This window comes from Mixophyes fleayi, chromosome 6, assembly GCF_038048845.1.
Source record: "Mixophyes fleayi isolate aMixFle1 chromosome 6, aMixFle1.hap1, whole genome shotgun sequence".
NCBI classification, from domain to species: domain Eukaryota; kingdom Metazoa; phylum Chordata; class Amphibia; order Anura; family Limnodynastidae; genus Mixophyes; species Mixophyes fleayi.
In genome coordinates this window covers 27139157-27159393 of record NC_134407.1, presented here as the reverse complement: position 1 = coordinate 27159393, position 20237 = coordinate 27139157, and the positions used below count along the sequence as shown (strand labels likewise).

General features: G+C 34.6%; 1 protein-coding gene across 1 annotated transcript in view; it reads left to right on the top strand.

Moving 5' to 3' along the window:
* Positions 1-20237, top strand: part of LOC142095297 (alpha-2-macroglobulin-like) — a 115604-nt gene that overhangs the window by 14480 nt on the left and 80887 nt on the right. The window contains exons 8-13 of the mRNA XM_075178255.1: positions 5206-5326; positions 5978-6092; positions 9089-9198; positions 14474-14632; positions 16164-16394; positions 18928-18994. Coding sequence (XP_075034356.1) covers positions 5206-5326; positions 5978-6092; positions 9089-9198; positions 14474-14632; positions 16164-16394; positions 18928-18994 — 803 coding nt within the window. The remainder of the gene's footprint in view (positions 1-5205; positions 5327-5977; positions 6093-9088; positions 9199-14473; positions 14633-16163; positions 16395-18927; positions 18995-20237) is intronic.

Genomic DNA, 20237 nt, shown 5'->3' with positions numbered 1-20237 from the left:
TGCAGAGGCCATGATGGTTGCCATGATGGGTGCAAGGGTCTAGATGGTGATGAGTCCCAGAAGGTCCAGATGGTGCAGAAGCCATGATGTACGATGGAGGTAGTGCAGAAGGTGGATGGTGGTGAGACATAGATGGTGCAGGGGCCTAGATGATGCACTCACTGATTAATAGAGCAATGTGCAGTTATACTGAAAGTGTTTCCTCCTGATGGTATAATAATAATACAGCTTAAAATGCATATCCACTCATTTATTATATCCCTCAAAGTCCATCAAAATTTGGAAAGGATAGAATCGAAGACACTGAAGCATTGCAATCTGGAGATTCTAAGATTTGCAACTAATGTGGGTTGTTGGATAGCTTTAATTCATGGTAGTTTAAATTAGGCAAGTGATGCAAGCCTAGGGCTCCTATGTGTCCCAATTTCCCCAGGACCGTCAACAACTTTTATTCCACCAAAAATCATGAATTCATATTATTTATTTCTCCATAATACAGACTCTTGTAAGATACCATTTAACTGTTTTAGAAGAAGTTATTCCTACTTAATTGAATATAACATGTGGATTCTAGGCTTGAGCAAACTTCAGGTCACATGGGTGATCCAGTTTTAAAATGATGTTAGGCCTTTGGATGCCACACATACATATACACATATGTATGTAAATCACTGATCACCTCCTCCACCTCCAGAAGAACTTACTGAAATTCTAACAACCATGAGGGCTAAAAGGAAAAAGTAAAAGTATGAAAAATACAAGTTGCCTACAGAGGTAAAAAAGAAGGGGAAACAAAACAAAAACTTTTGATTTTAAAAGTACAGAAACTAAGTAAAACTTGGACAAAATATATGCCATATGCCTCACAGCTTGAAATGTTATTTATTGTAACCAAATGACATATACCCAGTTAATATCTTTGTCTCTAACAGTGATTACTCACTTACCTATTGGTTAAATGCCTGACCTATATAAACAACTGAATATTGGTAAACTATTGTATTAAGACACTCCCCTCACCCTTCTCATTTCCGTACCCTATGGTAAATTTTCTTAATAAAAACACTATTAAAAAAAGTTCAAACACATAGTTTTAGGTATATCTTATGATCCTCACACAAACAACATTAGAGGACATCCATATGGAGCCTAAATGCTGATCGATTCCAATAAAAATATTTATTTTTACAATTTTAAGCCAGTAGCTTAAACAATCATTAGAAAGAAAGATGTTTATTTGGTGGCTCTTTATAATGGCTTTACTTGTAAAGTCTACCAAATTTGGGGCCATGATAATATGATTGTCCTTTTGGATAAATTTGCACGTGAACTTTAGCCAAAAATCTGGCTTACACCTAACACATTTATTATTTGCACAGCTTATATTTTTGGTATGTAATTTTCTGTGCTATATCTGTTACTATTTTTTTTTATGCCAGAATTACAAGGTATAATTACATTTTTTGTACACATATAAAAAAGTTAAGAAAAACACATTTTGCTTGACTTCTAAAATCTAGTAAGTTAAACAATTGAATTGTTGACTAAAAAGAGATATATAAATAAATATAAAATCTTAGAAAAATCTTCTATATTATGATTGCAATTCAATGCAGAAGGTGAGATGAACTGGATATTGGAGATCAAACAATAACAGTTGGTGCAAGTACAAACACATTTATTTAAAGATAAACCAAAGTGTCCCACCATGGATTGATATAGTGAATCGCAGAATAATATGAATTTTATGCATAAGATATCATAGTGCAAATTAATATAATATTTTACATCTATGTTCATTATAAAACAATATAATTATTAAGTAAAGCATTTGTAAAAAAACACTCAATCTAAATGGCGCACTGTAGGTCTTATATATGAATCTACATAAACATGTACAAAAGGAAAATAACCTTCAGACTATGAGTATATTTATCAGATAATGGACTAATAGTAGGATAACATGTTAATGATGATATTAATATTAATACTAAAGTTTGGACCAATATTGCACCTGTAGGGGGAATGTGTGTGTCCCCACTTTGCAAAAAGCAAACATCAACAAAAAACACCAAATTACAGCGCTGTCATTGTCCAAATGATAAACAAAAACAACATGATGCTGAATGAGATTTACACAATAAAACACATTTTATTTTGTTAGTATCTGTAAACAAGCATAATAAACATAATAAACAATAAAATGTTTCTGCAAATATCAAAAAACAATCGCTGAAATATCTACAAAAATGTTCTGAATAAATTATAAATCCTCTATCATATGTTGAATCACAATAGTATAGTTCTGTTAGAGAATAACATTCAATTAACACCAGCTGATGGTAAACAGAAGCAAATACATTTTTAGCTCATTTTAAATTCCATAGACGGAAAATGAACATTAGATCTCGGGTCACATTAGTATGTCAAACATGCAGTGAATCTCCTGATATGTCAATCAACATACAGAGGTAATGAGAGGTTCTTGATCATTAATAGAAAGCAGGCTGATCTTTTATACAAATCTTAGTCCTTTTTCACGACGTAAGAACTGTCCAGAAACTTAGTAGACAATTCGGGCACAGAATTACAATTTGTGATAGCTGACCAGCTTGAGTCCGGACCAACCGCAATCAGCTGCAAGACAGAGGCCCTGCTGTAGTCAGCAGTTGGTGAGACTTGCCATGCACACGTGTAGTTGTCACACAGAAAATGTTTCTAAACACTGTTGTTAATGACTTTATTTCTAAAGTTCCTGCTATGCTGTATCCCAGATTTCAGGCGTCCAATCTACCACAAGAAATTAGAGATTTTACTTCTGTCAATATTGGGAAATGATAGGTTGAAATCCTTACTCCTTACTAAACAATCATGGATACAGCACATACATATTTTAATATATATATATATATATATATATATATATATATATATATATATATATATATATATATATATATATTAGAGATGCTCACTGAACCCCGTGAACTGGTTTTGGTTTTGGATCTGGATTAGCTTCATGTTTTGCCCTCGTGTGTTTTGGTTTTGGATTTTTTAGAAAAAAATCCTAAAATATGCTAAAATCACATAATTTTGCTCTTTTTTTTGTTCCTACACTATTATTAACCTCAATAACACTAATTTCAAGTCATTTGCAGTCAATTTTGACCACCTCACAGATCACAATATTATTTTCATACACTTTCTGACAAATACTGCAGTGACCTGGCTGGATGGTAAGCGACAGAGCAATGACACAAACACAAGGCAGTTCCTAGCACATCTAGGACACATTGGCACACAGCAGTGGCAGAAAAGAAAAATGGTGCAAGATGGAATTGTCCTTGGGCCCGATACCGTTATGTTGGATCTTAAAAAGAAATCCAAAAATCACGAGATCGAAGATCCAACGACGTGACAATGATGTTTTGCCTCATTTTCAAATCCGAAAAAGCGCGAAAGTACTGAGTCGGCTCGGTACTCGGATCTGCTAAGTTTGGGTGTCCATGACTGATGGATGTTAATATATATAGATATATGTTTTCCCAGCAATAAGACTACCACATGGGTGCTACCTTCATACAAAGTGCTGTTCTTTTTCAGCTGTAGATTTTGTCCAGGAGTATGGTATCAATATACTTTCTTTCATCCAATTATTCAACTTTGACAGTGTATATTCAGAAGTAAATAAAATGCAAGAAGTTGTTCCTTATATAGAGAAATTCCATTATAATAACTCTTTGCTTTGTCACTTTCCCTAATAAACATTCTATTTCAGTCTTTTTCTAATTATATCTATGTGAATCCATTGGTGAGGATCCTCTGTGCCTCCTCTATATAATCCATACAATTCATAATTACTAAACCTCCCCCTTGGCCATCAGTTTAAGGATAATGGGTCATTTTTTATTTTCTATTTAGCACATAAGTTAAATACTGTGTTTTTTCATGTAACACACAAATACTTGATAGCTTATTTGTACACTGAAATTTAAAGTCGATATTTGTGTACTACATGAAAAACAGACAGTATTTAACTTATGTGCAAAATCTAAAACTAATTGGCACCCCTTGCATTGTAACATGGTTTTGTCCAGGAGACTACTTACTCAATTTTTTTGCTTAACTTTCCTTAATGAATCAGGCACAATATCTTTATTATTCATTAGTCTTAAAAGAGTTTCTTTTTCATTTGTTGTTAGATTAAGTTTAGTATATACGTTTGTTTATTGCATACATTCCATATTTTTTTCTTAACATCCTCATAGAAGACCTTTTTTAAGATGTCTTTTTATTCTAATGTATAGAAGTTGCAGTTATTTCTAAATCCAAATATAGATTTCTTATTTCTTTCGTTCTATATAGAGTTTTGTTTTGGATTTTTCAAAGTGTCTTAAGAGTCGACTTGTGTGTAAATCTATTTAAGTCTAAGAATAAATGAAAACTTCTAATTTTACTTGTAGACACAAATGAGAGGATCTTATTGAGATTAGATTTTTTTCACTTGAGTTTAGAACAGTGTATAATAAACTAAAAATACATTTGTTGGTAATATGTCTCTGCTTCTGTGCATGCTGCTTCTTTTTTCGGTCATACTACTTTTCCCCATTACTTTCCCCTTCTCTAATGTTTTTCTCTTTAGTGAGGAGTAAGTTTTTATTTTATTTCAGTTTTCCAAGATATACGTCTCTCAGGTCTTATATGTTTAAGAGACAAATACTTATGTTTATGAAAAACCTATTAAATAAACATAGTTCTTGACCCAGAAGGGGTTATGTCATATGGAAAAATCCTCCTGTGGACCTTGAATTTTTTACAGTTATAATTATACAGATTTATTTAATTCATAACTTTTCTTTCCTTTTTCTGTCTCCAGTCCATATCGTCCAGATCATGGGTCATCTGTATCATCCCTGCTAACATTCCTTTTTAATTTATTCATTAAATTTATTGGTTCCCAGCCTCCAATCCTATTTTTCTCGCACTTTGTTTTATACCTTATGAGCTTTATCCATTTTATTTCTATTACTTCTGATTCTATTCTATTAAATTTTTATGTAACACTGCCTGAACGGATTAAAATTCTATATTTTTCTTTTGTTCCTGTTTTCTATCAATGTCCTGTATTTCCTTATCTAAATCTCCTAACATTAATCACTTTGGTTAAAATTTATATACCTCTTATTTTCTTTACATCTCTCTTAGGTACACATATGGCAAGCCAGTCAAAGGGAATTATAATGCTACTTTGTGTCGAAAGCATTATAGATGGTCATGGAGATATAATTACAATAAACCCGATCTTTGTGTTTATTTCAGTGGAAAGGTGAGATCATCAGAATGGTTTGGTAGATACATTAAAAGTGCATGTATGTTTAATAAAATAAGAACAAATAATGTATTGTTGTTATTTTCCTTCTACAGCATCATCTAGTACTTCCGAAATGTACCTCATTAGGACTTAAATGCCTGTCTTTTTACATTATCTTAATGTCCAATTTTGGCCTTTGCATCCATTATTAAGCTCTTTCATTGGCTTTTTAGTGTGTCTGTGTAGCTCATTGAATTCCAACAAATATTTTAGAACCCAGGTGTGTTACACTAGTCTAGGGGTGCCAGAAAATTGTGGCTTAACAGGTGAAAACTGTTAAAATAATTAAAGATATGTTTTAAGATCCATATTTAAACTATTTTATATTAACTGTAATTCAAACATATGCAGATTTAATAATGATTCTGGTTTTATTTATTGCACTATTTAAATATTATTGTTTTGTGATGTCATGTGTCATTTCTGTTCTTACCCTAATTATATCCTTGACTTCTTATCATTCTGTGTGAATGCAATTACCACCATTCTCAGAAAAATCGACAGTATTTTATAAAGGAATTAAACTAAAAGCTTACCGTAAAATGAGAGTTTCACAGTCCGATGCTTAATAAATGACCCATTGAATTGTTCGTCTCTCACCCTCAGTTGGATAGATCTGGATGTCATAACATAGAAGTTATGTCTGAGAGTTTAAATTTGACCAAGTCCATCCTGCAAAAAAAATTGAACGGAGCGGCCTCTATCACTGAAGAGGGGACAGGTAAGTTTATTATTATACTTATTTCCGCTAGACTATTGTTTTCCAAATCCAGTCCCAAGGGAACCCTAACAGTGCAAGTTTTCCAGGTCACAAGTGAAATAATTAGTACTACCTGTGTATCTTTTAAAATGTTGAAGTCAGTAATGAACACACCTGTGCTCAAATAAGCAGATATAGAAAACATGCACTGTTAGGTGGACCTTAGAACTAGATTTGGGGAAACACTGCACTAGACAGTTTTAACAGAAACAACTTATCTCGAGTACTATCAGAACATGGGAGATAACGCTTTCTACAGGATTACAGTGGCGAAAGAAATTTGGGAAGATTATTAAATCATGAAACAAGAAGCATGAATAGATTTTTATGGAACTAGTTAAGAAAAAAAGTACTTATAGCAGCTTCCCCATCAATAGAACTCAGTATAGACAAAATTAATTTAAATATTCTACCACATTTTATATTAATAATTACTAATAAAAATCTATTTATTTTAAAATGGGTAAAAGTTACCTTTAATAAGAATAACATTTAAACATGACACAATAAATATTTCAGTTAAAGCATTAGTTTTCTGAAATAGTCATTAATATCACCATCTTGTGAACTGCAGTTAACATAAAGCAAACGCTCTATAATGATAATGTATTACTGTATTCCTCCGGGTACTCCGGTTTCCTCCCACAATCCAAAAACATACTGGTAGGTTAATTGGCTGCTATCAAATTGACCCTAGTCTGTGTCTCTGTCTGTCTGTGTGTGTGTGTTAGGGAATTTAGACCGTAAGCTCCATTGCGGCAGGGATAGATGTGAGTGAGTTCTCTGTACAGTGCTGCGGAATAAGTGGCGCTATATAAGTAAATGATGATGATGTTGTACTATAAATTTCCTGCCTTACAGTCATTCCTACCAATACTGCTCCCATTGCATCTCTGTAGGATAGCAACCTTCATAGTATTACAGAGCTGTGCACAATTGCAGTTGCAGATGGTGGGGGTGACCATTATAGGATTGTGTGTTATAATTACAATCCTTGAAATACTCTGGTGAAAAAGCAAGGTGACAATATTGGAGCTATTTATCATAAAGTAACTAAATATGAATGTCTTTGAAGAATCAATTCCACACATTTATGTGAAACACAAAACCATTTTTTTTTATCTTTTCAAGTAAAGAACAGTACTAATCTGCGGTGACTGGTTATACCAAATATAAAATAAGTGATATAAATTTACTTAAAATGATTAGAAATTCATCCCATTTGTCCTTGATTATACCTCCCAACATTTCAAAGAGCGATACTTAAATGTGGTTGTACATTGATCTTGCTTTAAGCAGCAATTACTTCTTTTTTATTCTGCCAGGATAAGTTTTAAGGATCTAGAACAGGCTTGGCTAACCTGTGGCACTCCAGGTGTTGTGAAATTGCAAGCCGCAGCATTCTTTGCCAATATATAGCAGCTTATTGCTGAAAGGATATGCTGGGACTTTTAGTTTCACAACATGTGGAGTGCCACAGGTCAGTCAAGCCTGAGTTAGATGTATGTTCAATGCTCCTAACCTCTCCCAACTGATCATTGTCAAAAGCAACAATTCAAAACAAGCTTTGCCCAGAAATAAAATGAGACATTGCTAACAGCCAGTCTACGATTTTGCTTTTGTTCAGAAAGATAAAAATATTATCTGTTGCAACTAATTTTCCCAATAATTTACAATCTGTGATATTTGCATACTAAAGCGTTAAACTTATATGTTTCTTTGAATTAAAGTTTAAATGGCTATATTTATACTGTATGGTCAAATCCACACTTTAGAATGAATGTGACTGTTCCATTTCCATCTCATTCAGCTTGGAGGGAACTAGTTATGAACTGATATGAAGTTCTCACAATGTTGTGATTTGAAATATTAAGACTTACTTACAGTATGCTGTGATTTGAATCATAAAAAAGTTGTGTAAAATTTAGCTTAGTGTCACAGCTATTACATATTACCTATAATGCAGAGGTGCGATGCTAATATGCCTAATATGCTAAGCAACAGGCACGCAGTGTCCCTGGCCGTCCTCACGCTGTCGGGTGCATGTGCACTGACACGTCCCGTTGCTAGGCAACTGAATGCTTCCTTGTCTCGGCGGTCAGCGTGCCTGACCGCCCTTCTCCTCCTCCTATCACAAGCTCAGCTGCCTCTATTTAAAACCTACTCTGGTACCATTAGGGTGCCAGAGCATTAGGTTTCCTGTTCTCCAGCATTATTGTATGTTCCTGCTCCTGTTTTGGTTCTGACCCGGCTTCCCCTGACTTCTCTTCTGGATTTTGCCTGTTTGCCTCTGTTGTGAACCCGGATTGTCGATCAATCTTCCGGATTTTGCTATTAGTTCTATCCTTGTGTCCTCGGCCTGTCTAACTTCTCTGTGGATCTCCCTTCGGTGCTTCCTGTTCCTGTTTGGTTTTGACCCGGACCGTTCTGACCACTCTCTATCACTACTCTGGTAACTGTCTAGGAGAAACGCGACCTGCGTACCCTGTGCAGCTAAGCCCAAACCTCTGTGTGGGGGTCCCTGGTGAACACCAGGGGTACGTTAGCACCACTGAACCAGGAGATGCGGAGTCTAGTACTAGTTAGTGGCTTCTGAGCATCTTTAGTCCACAACACTCTTCGAAGCCTGACATAATATATGTAAAAACTCCTACACATAATATTTGCATAAAAATATGTATTATAAGGAATATCAAATAATTAGAAGAAATTTTGAAGATCTGTGATCTGTATGTATTGTCACGGGACTCGTCCATATTATGCCTGTAATTTTCAATATGGGGTGCATTTTCCAATATATTATTCTTTGATCAAATCATTGAGGTCAAGTCTTGTCATAATAAAACATTGTTATGAAATACTGTACATTACAAGTTCTCATTTGGCACAGCATGTCTAGAACTGTCCTAATACAGTTTTTGTGATCACACTTACATTAATGTTCTGTTCTAATGTAGGAATTGAGTTGTCAACAACCAGTAATACTCATGTATCAACTACAATCAATAAGGTGTCATTTGTTGATGCTGACAGTGCCTACAAGCCCGGGATTCCATACAGTGGAGTGGTGAGTTACATGCAGCTCTGTCACTGTACAATAGCCTCTCCTTGTTGTAGGTTCTTCTTTTTCCTAAATGTACACTCAGATGTGACATAAAATGCGCTCTGGCTAAAAGTCCAGGCTCTTTCAAATGTGCATAAAAATGTTGATTTAGCCTACATGTGTGTTTTAAAAAATAAGAGTGAATAATGTGAGGACGAGTTGGCAAACATATATAAAACTATATGTCCATCGGGACAGGACAAGTTCCTACAGAGATCCCAAAGACTAGCTGTTAAACTCAAGTACATTAGAGAACCCGCATCTCCTCAATAACCTACCTACTTTCAGTTTAAAATCTCTTATCAAGCTGCTTGGATCCCTAAGGATAAATGAAGGCCTAGCATCCATCTAAAGACACTGGGCAAGACAGCACCATTAGCGATTCATTATCTTACAAGGTGCCTGAGGCTTTGACATTTAATTATATAACTACATAACTGTTCACGGCAATAGGGTTTCTGGGATCCGTCTCTGGACCCCAGGGACTAGCTGTGGCAGGAGTGTAGTGGAAACTGGTGGGCTGGATGAATGTCTTGCTCATAGAGCTTGCTTGCAGGTGCAAAGAAGGTGAATCCACACAAGGAATAACAAACCAATGTATTTATATCAGTGGTAGGATGCAGTTGAATTCACACAAATGGTTAATGTTTGCAGTTCATATAACCATGACAATGATACAATTCCTTTGATCTTATTAATAAATAATCTCATTAATTATTGGGATATAATGCAATTTTTCGCTCTTTTAGTCACGTCAAATAACACGCACCCGTGAAACCTCAGATGTACTTAAGAGGCACTGTTTTACACAACCATTTTAAACATTCACCTTGTACCATGCCAACCGTAATCAAGGAATCTAGTTGTAATGCTTAAGCATATAGCACATATATGCACCAAATCAGAACCAGAAATAAGCAATTTCTAAACATTGAATAGGTTAAGAAAGGTCATATATATCTAGGTGGAGATTTCAGTCTTATCATCAATCCCAAATTAGTTTCACATCCCTCCTCCCTTCTGCACCCACAAATATATGACTACAAAATACTGGCATGTTTATACGACCTACACGATACTTTTCATGTTGTTAACTCCTCATCTAAAGACTATACTCCTTTCCTCATCAAATTTATTCGCATATAGATATGCTTTATAAAGACCCAACATTAACACATAAACTAACCTCCACAGAAAGGACTCCCCTAACTTACCATTTTGCTATATATTTCTATTTAGATTAATCCTTCACTCTCCCACACACCTTCTGTTGGCAGCTAGAGGATTCCCTCAAATAAAACCACTCCTATCACAAGCAATCACTTGGTTCTGATTAATAAATTAAGGCAAAAATGCTCCATGAATTCAATTATATTGATTCAATTTAAGAAAGGTTAATTAATATACATTTCCAATAAGATAGTAGATGAATTTATTGTATTCTATTCTTTTAATAATTTACCAGGCTCCTCATCTGAACTCTTACTCACTAGAATTAATTCTTATCTGAGTACAACTGGCCTTTCCATATTAAAGTAACTTAATCCTCTACTGCTAAACATACAGATCACTGTAGAAGAAACACCAAAAGCCTTTAATTAAATTAACCGTCATATTACCCAGTCCTGGCTTCCCAGTAATCTTTTACAAAAAAAATTAACATTCTCTCCTCAAAAGTAACTGTACTCATTAATTCCATATTAGACAGTACCACTTTTGAGCCAGCCACCACAAGAGCAAACATACTGGTCATCCATAAATCTTGTCAGAAAAAAGAGAGACAGACTAAGGTACACTAATTCTCTAACTTTTACAGCAGACGATGAGACTGATAAAACTTAACTTTTATTGACTAATAAAGCGAAATATAAAACAGCATATTGCTCATGTGTAATTTAAAACAATGTGTGCTATTAAAATTCGCTGGGTGCACTCATAGCTCTGACCTAATATTATAGATAGATTCAATATGCTAGTATCTAGAGTAAATTATGTCTATAATATATCCACTCAAACCATGTCTGGTAAGTGTTAGTAATAAAGTTAGTATCACAAGATATATAGCAAGATTGATCTAGCAAGTTTAGTATTTGCTATTTGCAGTTCTATTTATAGATAGTGTCTTGCTAACTGCCTAGCATAAGCTCCATCTAGCTTGGGACCTAATAGAAGCAATACAGCTTGGTTATATATCTTCAATATTTTCAGGCTAATGGAGGCATCCAGCAAAACGCCGACGTGTGTTTTGCTATGCGTGCTTAGTCGTGGCTAACAGAGGACTGATCTGACAGTTCTTAAATACTGTAAGTATGGGACAACGTTAATTATCATGTGGGCTTATCCTCCAATCACGCGAAGGTAAGTTGATTGGGAGTGAATATAGCCAATCCACGATATACAATGAGGCCAATGCCATCTTCATTATATCACCAATCACGTTCACTTGTATCATAACAATTACACCAATCCGAGAACATTCCAGCCTCCAATCCTTTATAGGACTTCTTATTGGCTCTCAGTGGTCATGGAAACCGCTATGTACATTCCAGCCTCCAATCCTTTATAGGACTTCTTATTGGCTCTTAGGGGTCATGGCAATCATTATGTGCATTAACGGAATGTAGATATAGTGTGATCTCAATTGCTATCAGCTCAGGGGTCATATTAAATTCATATTTAGACCATCGGATACCGTTAGGTAACATCTAAATATTTCATATTAAGACAGACTCAAACATCGGTCGTATTTAATACATGTGGACATATTAACAGGTAAGTATGGTAATATCAGAGAATTAATAAATAACTTCCATCATAAATATATTAAGAAAAAATGAGTGACCGAAGTATATGCATTTGCCGTTGTTTAAAATTAATCGGCTTTCGATGATCACTGCTATGCTTCACTGTGATGATGATCTCAATGGAGCTTGTCTTTACCCAAGCATATCTGTACATTTAGCATTAATCAGCATCGATTAGTGGAAAAGATGTATCAAGAGAGTAAGATATAACATCATGGGCTAATGCATGGTTAGACAATACGATTTCTGGATTCTTATATTAAAAATTAAAATCTTCATTGGTGCGACAGATATAGGCTCTCTTACCCTTTTCTGCTCCTTTAGTTTAATTTCATTCATAAATCTTGTAAAGATTTATGGCTACAGGCCCATCCCATTATTGAACTCTGACCTAAAATATATCATCAAAATTCTCGCTATACACTTAAATTTAATTATGCCTACATTAATTCATCCAGACCAAGTTGGTTTTGTCCCTGGTCGCCAGATCTCAGTCATCACCTGAAGCATGGTTGATTTAATTCACATAGTCCAACATAAGTTCCCTGCTTTAGTCTTAGCTCTGGGTGCTGAGAAGGCTTTTGATCAGATTGGATTGCCTTTATGTTTAGAACAATATCAACAATAAGTTTTTAAAAAAAACTTCCTTAAGGCGTATCTGCTCTTTATTGTAACCCTTCTGCAGTTTCTGCCAATGGACACACATCTTCCCCCTTTAAAATCTTCAACCACACTAGACAAGGTTGCTCTATTTTCTCTTTAATGTCTGGCTTAATAACTGAACCCTTTGCTAATAAGATAAGGCTTACCTTATATTAAAGGAATTGCTCACCTAATACTGATCATAAAATTGCCTTATATGCTGACTATTTATTTAATCACTCTCACCCAGAGTGATATCTTTGCACAATCTATTGAAGACATAGAGCAGAATAGTTTAACCTATTAGGTTATAAGATTAATTCTGATGAAAATTAAGTTTAGATTTAAATATTTCTCTTGCTACGAAAAATCTCTTGAAATTAAATTTCAAATTTAAATGGCAGCCACAGAGGATAAAATACTTAGGCATATATCTTTCAAAATATTATCATCAGTTACATCAATTAAATTATCCACCACTAATTAAAACTATTAGAAATGAGCTGCTTGATTAAATTACTGATTATATGGATTGACAAATTAAATTAGTTAATATTTTACCTAGACTGCTTCATCTCTTTCAAATTATTCCTGTATGCATACCATCTCAGACTTTTAAACTCCTTAGATCTTATATGGTGGAATTCATGGGCACAAAAACACCCAACTCTAAATCTAAATATTTTAGATAAACCATGAGTGGAAAGTGATTTGGACATCTTAGATTTCATAAGATATTACATGGCCTTCTAACTTGCGCAGTGTGTTCAATGGCATTCTCCCCTTGAATCCAATGTTTAGTTAGCCATAGAGTCCAAGGGAGTGATCATTTCATCACTATATCCACTTCCTCTACTTGTCTGATTTCTAAACATCATTGACTCTCTTCCATCAAAAGTCACCCATTTCTTTTGTTTTTACTAATTACCTATCTTGCAGAATCACTATTTCCCATTTGGGACAAGTTTACCGTAGTTTTTTCATGGATATCCGCTATAGTACAGTTTTTACCACATTTAGCGCACCCTCCTTCCCATCCATTACAGATAAACAATGTACACTCCCAATTCCAAGCGCAATGTCTTTGCCAATATCGACAATAGAGAAATTTATTTTCCTTGGTCCTCAAAACAACAATAATTGACAGACGTCTAATTTCTTTCAAAACTTTATTCCGAGCTTCTCCCTACGAACTAATCTCCAGTATACATGCCACACTGGTGTCCCCCAATTCACCAGTTCAATTTTTTACACAAAATTCATTTGCAGTCTGCATTTGCATTATTCACTCAATTTAATATTTTTTTTCCCTTTCAATAAATACAATTACAGTGAGATATTTGATCAACCAGATCATAGTTCTAGTTATCTATTTTTGGAGCAGCGATATCTTCAACTTACACTTCTCACTCCTTCTCACCATTACATCACTCTTATTCCCTCCTCTTCATTGCCCACTCTTCCGTCCCAGTACTTGGTAAACTTCTCCTTTTCATATATCCCTATATCCCTCCTTAAGTATAAATCAGGGTTCATTTTCAGGTTTGCTTCAGGTACCTCAATTCCAAAAGTAAGATTATATATTGTAAAGATATCTTGACATCATTATACTTTAACCTTTTCAATAAAGTTTATAAAAAAATCTGTACTAGGGAGTATCAAAATCCTACATTTACACATCTTAAAAAGTTTTGTTTTATATTACATTGCTTTGACACACATATGCTCAAAATGCACATGTGAAAGTGATCTCTCCTGCATTCATGATCATTTTTCATTATGTTTTATTTTAGATTAAAGTGCTGGATACCGGTGATAATCCTATACCAGGCATTATAGTTTATCTGCAAAGTACACAGGCTTCAATCAACCAGACCTTGCTGACAAATAAAAATGGTCAAGTTTCCTTTACCTTGAACACAACCAACTGGGAAGATCATATAATTTTGACGGTACTGACAAATCAGTGTGTGTTCAGATGTATATGTGTGTGCATGTCTCTAGCAAAGGCATATTAATTATTTTGGGCTCCTGATCATCCATATATATGAAAAATATAATGTCATCTGTAATTTTAAATACACAGAATCCATTTTACAGCTATGTGTGAATCAAAAAAAACAGTTTGTCAAGTGACTTTCTACATAAGCAACCATGGATACGTTAATCACTTGCCTTATGGCCATTGAAAAGTTATATTTCTACACGTAGCGCATTCACCTGGCAAAGTGCATAGTGTGCGGTGTGTATAAATAGACTACCATTGTAACAGGCTGTTAATGTAACCTTTCAAATACAAACAGAAAGATTAGTGGATAAACAAAAGAGAGCTCTTGTATACCTGACCTCCTAATGAAATTGCAGTAGAAACGTCACAGTGGACAGAAAAAACGAATGATTTTAAACGTAGCAGAACAACTTACACTGCATCACTGTGTATTATGAAAAGTAATCTAAGCACCAACGCTCATAACCTGGACTGATTCTGGCAGCTGTATCACTGAAGTTAATTGCGGCTAAAATTGCACTTGTCTACTTATCGTCTACTATTCAATCAGAGCAGCTTTCTCATGCTCTGACAAATCAGAGCAAAGCCAACCTGTCATTTGAGATAGGATGGGATTCAATATGCAATATATTGTGTCAATATTTGTTTTATTTCATTTCTGCTCCTTATTACTTACAAACATCAAGAAAGTAGAGGAGATTTTCTATGGATATAGATAAACAATACTTTAGTAAAAAAAAAAAAAGATTTTTGGTGACTTTCATTTAAATAAATGTTATTTGTCCAGTGGTGTTTTTGTAAAAGTTTTTTTTATGTGACAGTAGAATTGCTGGTTCTTGTCTGTCTACAAGTGCGATATTTCTCTGACAACCGAGGATATGCAGGTGATTATAGTTCTACAGGCATCAGTATACCAGTAAACAGTTGATTGCTGCCAGGGCTTGCTGGGATGAATATTTCCACATGAAAATATTGAATTCTATAATTTAATTATTTATTACCCCAACTTCCACTGGGCACAGATGTTTGGAAGAGCCCTAGTGAATTAAGCATGAGGTTAGGAGAACTAAGGGGTGCTTGCAATTTTTTGGCAGGTTAGCCTCATGCTGAACAGGATGAACATTAGCTTATCACCACACAAACTTCATTGCAATGCACAACTGTTTTGTAAGAAGACACATAATAAACTTTTTGAGAACTTTAAAATTACATAGGTTTTATGGTTTAGTGCTTATAAAATTATTTTTATACATTTCTAAAAAGTTTAAAAAGAAAGAGGAAAAAAATACCTCTACATTACCTTTCTTTTCAGTGCAGTGTTTAGATAAGCAGGTTTTTTGCTTTCATCACTTTCCAGTTTAGTAAAATAATTTTATCTATTTTTGTTGTTATTTTACTGTATAAGTAGTATTTTCAATAAAATGTAATATTGTGTTTCAATCTCCTGTGTTTACAAGTGTATCTTTCTTACACAGGCAAAAACATACCTAGAGAATCGAAGACATTTTTCTGGGTTCTTTATAGCTGAATACCAATCTGCAATATTGGATCTAAATTCCTTCTACTCCCGCAGTAAAAGCTTCCTGAAACTCCACTCATTGGATAAAGTTCTCCCATGTGAAGGGCAGCAGGTGGTCCTGGTGGAATATATTATTAAACATACAGAGATAAAGAAGGAGGTCACACACTTCAATTTGCATTACCTGGTGAGGGATTTGTTGTAATCAATCTGTAATAAAATTTAAATAAAGTAGACTGTAAGTTATTCTGTAATCCTATAAATTAGGATAGCATTGGTATCCTTGGGTGGTCTGTATACATCACCTGTAATATACAGTTAAATATAGTTTTCTAAGTAAGTTCACATGCCCTGTTGTGGTAAAAATGGAGAATGGATGTATGATCCTTACCAATCTGCAGGCTAGAATATACATTGTGGAATTTTTAGAGAATTATAGATAAAGACCATGTAGACCCCTGTTGATTGGCAGTGTGGTGTAAGTGCATCCCCTTGACACCTACCTCTGTATCAGTCTGTTAGGCAAGTTCAGGTTTATTTATGTCAGGATTCTGGGGGGGAGGGACTTAATTTTGAACAGATGCCCTTGCTGGATTAGTAACAAGTTGGTTTAGTAGCAGAGCACTAACACAGTTGCTAAGAAGAATGAAGACAACCTCTCAGGATGAAATAAAAACAATGTTTACTGACAAATCTTTTCCTTCTGCACAGTTCTTAGTAACTCTGCCTCTTAACCTCTCACCTCCATACTGCCAGACTCTGTACATTTTCCTTGCCCTCACTCAGCATTGGGTCTCTCTCTTTCTACTAGCTGTCATATTTTGGTACACATGGGCCTACTAGAAGTCATCCATAGGTCAATCCTCACTGCCCTCACTTCTCAATTTGACACTACTCAATTCCGCTCCACCGGTCTCTTACTGTATATTAAACTGTCATGCTTTCAAAATATCTCAAACTGCTCAAAATATTCACTGTACTTTGGAATGTCCCTATTGGAATCCAGACTTGCTTTGCACGTAACTATTAGTTTGCTTGTCATTCACTACCATCGGATACGGTCTTGGCAGTTCTTCAATACCCAAGGACAGTCATGGCTAACTCCAGAGGACATGAACTTGACTCAATAGTAAACTAATTCTTATCCAATACTTGCCAAGGATTACCTATGTGGAGTTAATTGATGTCCTTTGTGACAATGTCTGGTGTTGTGTTGTACAGAAACCACTGTAAGGTTCTGGAGATGGATGGTGTGGGCTGCTGGGCGCACCAGAAAATAGATGCTTGGAGAAATGGAGAACAATGTACCTTCTTCTTCTCCTCCTTCTTCTCCCTTCTTCTTGCTTCTTCTTCCTCCTCCTTCTTCTTCTTCTTCCTTCTTTTTCATTCTTCTTCTTCCTCCTTCTTCTTATTCTTTTTCCTTCTTCTTCTTCTTCCTTCTTCCTTCTTCTTCTGACTTTTTCTTCTCCCTTCTTCTTCTTTCTTCTCCCTTCTTCTTCTTTCTTCTTTCTTTTTTCTTTTTCTTTCTTCTTTCTTTTTCTTTCTTCTTTCTTTTTTCTTCTCCTTTCTTCTTTCTTTTTTCTTCTTTCTTTTTTCTTCTTCTTTCTTTTGTCTTCTTCTTTCTTTTTCTTTCTTTTTCTTTCTTCTTTCTTCTTTTTTCTTCATTTTTCGTCTTCTTTCTTCATCTTCATCAAACATATTATACAACTTATACATTAAGAGGATCAAGATGCAACGATCACTTGTTACTTTCAAAACAACAAGTGAATGCTTTATCGAGGAGCAATGATTTTCTTGCATGCATATACACAGAGCACAACTGAAGCAGTGATAACATTTCAATCATTACCAATTAAAAGCTCATTTACAGTTTACCATAATGTGGAATAGTTGAAAGTATATTACTCTTTTATACTAGATTTATTGTGCAAGTACCTTCAGTGGAAAATTATTAAAGAGCTCTAGGGGGTATATTTTCTAAACTGCTGGATTGAAAATGTGGAAATGTTGCCTATAGCAACCAATCACATTCTAGTTAACATTTATTTAGTAAATTCTACAAAATGACAGCTAGAATCTGGTTGCTATAGGCAACCCCTCCACTTTTTCAAGCCCTCAGTTTAGTAAATATACCCCTTGGAGTTTTATTCTAGGACAGAGTAATCATTCCTAATTGAAGGTTAGAGTGAATTTGAAGCGCAGTATCAACCATATATGTATAAGAAGTATATGTGCTTTAGAATACTAATTACAACATGCACATTTACTCTATTTTCATGTATGTCTCTTCTCTAGTTTGATATTAATGCTAATATGTCATGATAGATGCATTTACTGATCCAGGTTATTATTAATATATTTAGCTTACAAAGGCTAATGTTTAATAGAAGATTAAATGTCTTTAACAACAAGCCAATTATTATTTTTAGACATTAATTATATGTGTAATATATTTATGTTTGTATAAAGTTATTACTATGAAAATTAGTGCTGTTAACTATTTTTGTACTAGTTATTTCTGAGCATCTGTTCCTCCTGACCTATAGATAGGTTTCCTCCTAGCTAAAAAATGACATGAAAACAATAAGGAGTCTAATTGGTGGTGATCAGTCTTGAGGAGTGTGGTTAAGGGATAAGTGGGCATGAACTAGTCATCCTATTAGGACGCAATGAGTGGTAACCGATTCTAATTTATATATATATAAATAATTTTCCAATAGGTCACTTCTGGAGGGTCCATACAAGATTCTGGGTCTTTAGAAAACAACATTGAAAATGGAAGTGAAGGTAAAATAATCAATCCTTGACTCAGTCAAGCAATGGGCTTTTAAGTTGTATAATTATCTCAAAAATCTCAGTTGGTCTCTACAGCCCCGTTTTGGTTTTCAACTGAAATTACACTGCTTTCAGAAGGAGTAAGCTTGCTGTGGAAAATTTAAAAAAAAAACAAAACCATGATACAACAAAACCATTCCAAATGAACGTGGTAACTGACTGTTAATGTAAGGAATAGCAACTTACAATAAACCGGTGGCATGTCCTCCTGTGGGATAATCATCAGAACTGAAGATAGGCCTACCAAACATACTGTCTATTACATTAAGTATGACCGGTGGGGTAATTAGCATATCTTTTTATATTGCGCCTAACATATCAAGAACTGTAAGCCAACAGCCTGAAGCAGAAGTTCATAAACTTACGATAGTCACCCGTTACCCCCACATGATACCCCTTTGTGCTTTAAGAGTTCAGGAGATTATGGCTGCATTTGCAAGTGAAATTAAGGTAACAGTGATGGTTCATGGGGAGACAATTTGAGGGCTATTTAAGGAATATCATAATATAGGGTGGGATGCTTAAAACTTGATATTGCTATTATTATATTACAAAAATATTACAAGCAACATAAAGCTCATTCAAGAAGTATAAATGAAAAAACATAAAAATATGGTGTGTAATACTGTACTTAAGACATAATAGACATGGTATATAACAAGCAAGTGCTGTATAGAACATACAAGAGGTATGATACAAGGACGCATATGTGGCCAATGTGGGAGCAGACAGAAGGAAAGCGGTTAATTAGAAGGAATTACAGCACTGGAATTGATAACATCGCTGACCAAATATGAATCCGTGAAAATATGTAAAATATAACACACTCTTTTTACATGATTAAAATATAAAACACCATAAAACACTATATACACTAAATGATTATTAAAATAAATACACATATATTCTTAACAGTGGACTGATCTAGACAAATATATCTATATCCCAAAAAATGAACTGAGTGTTATGAGCTGAAACAAATAGCATATATTATTTTCCTATCAAAAACTCAATCTGGCCCTGGGGATAAGTGTTCACAACACCCCATGGCACAATTCTCTGTGTTGTTGTGTCCTCCTTGGTCAATAAAACATTAGAAGCTACTAATCCACAATATCGTATATAGAATATATGATGTTGTGGATTAGTATGTTCTAATGTTTTATTCACTCAGGAGGACAAAGCACTACAGGGG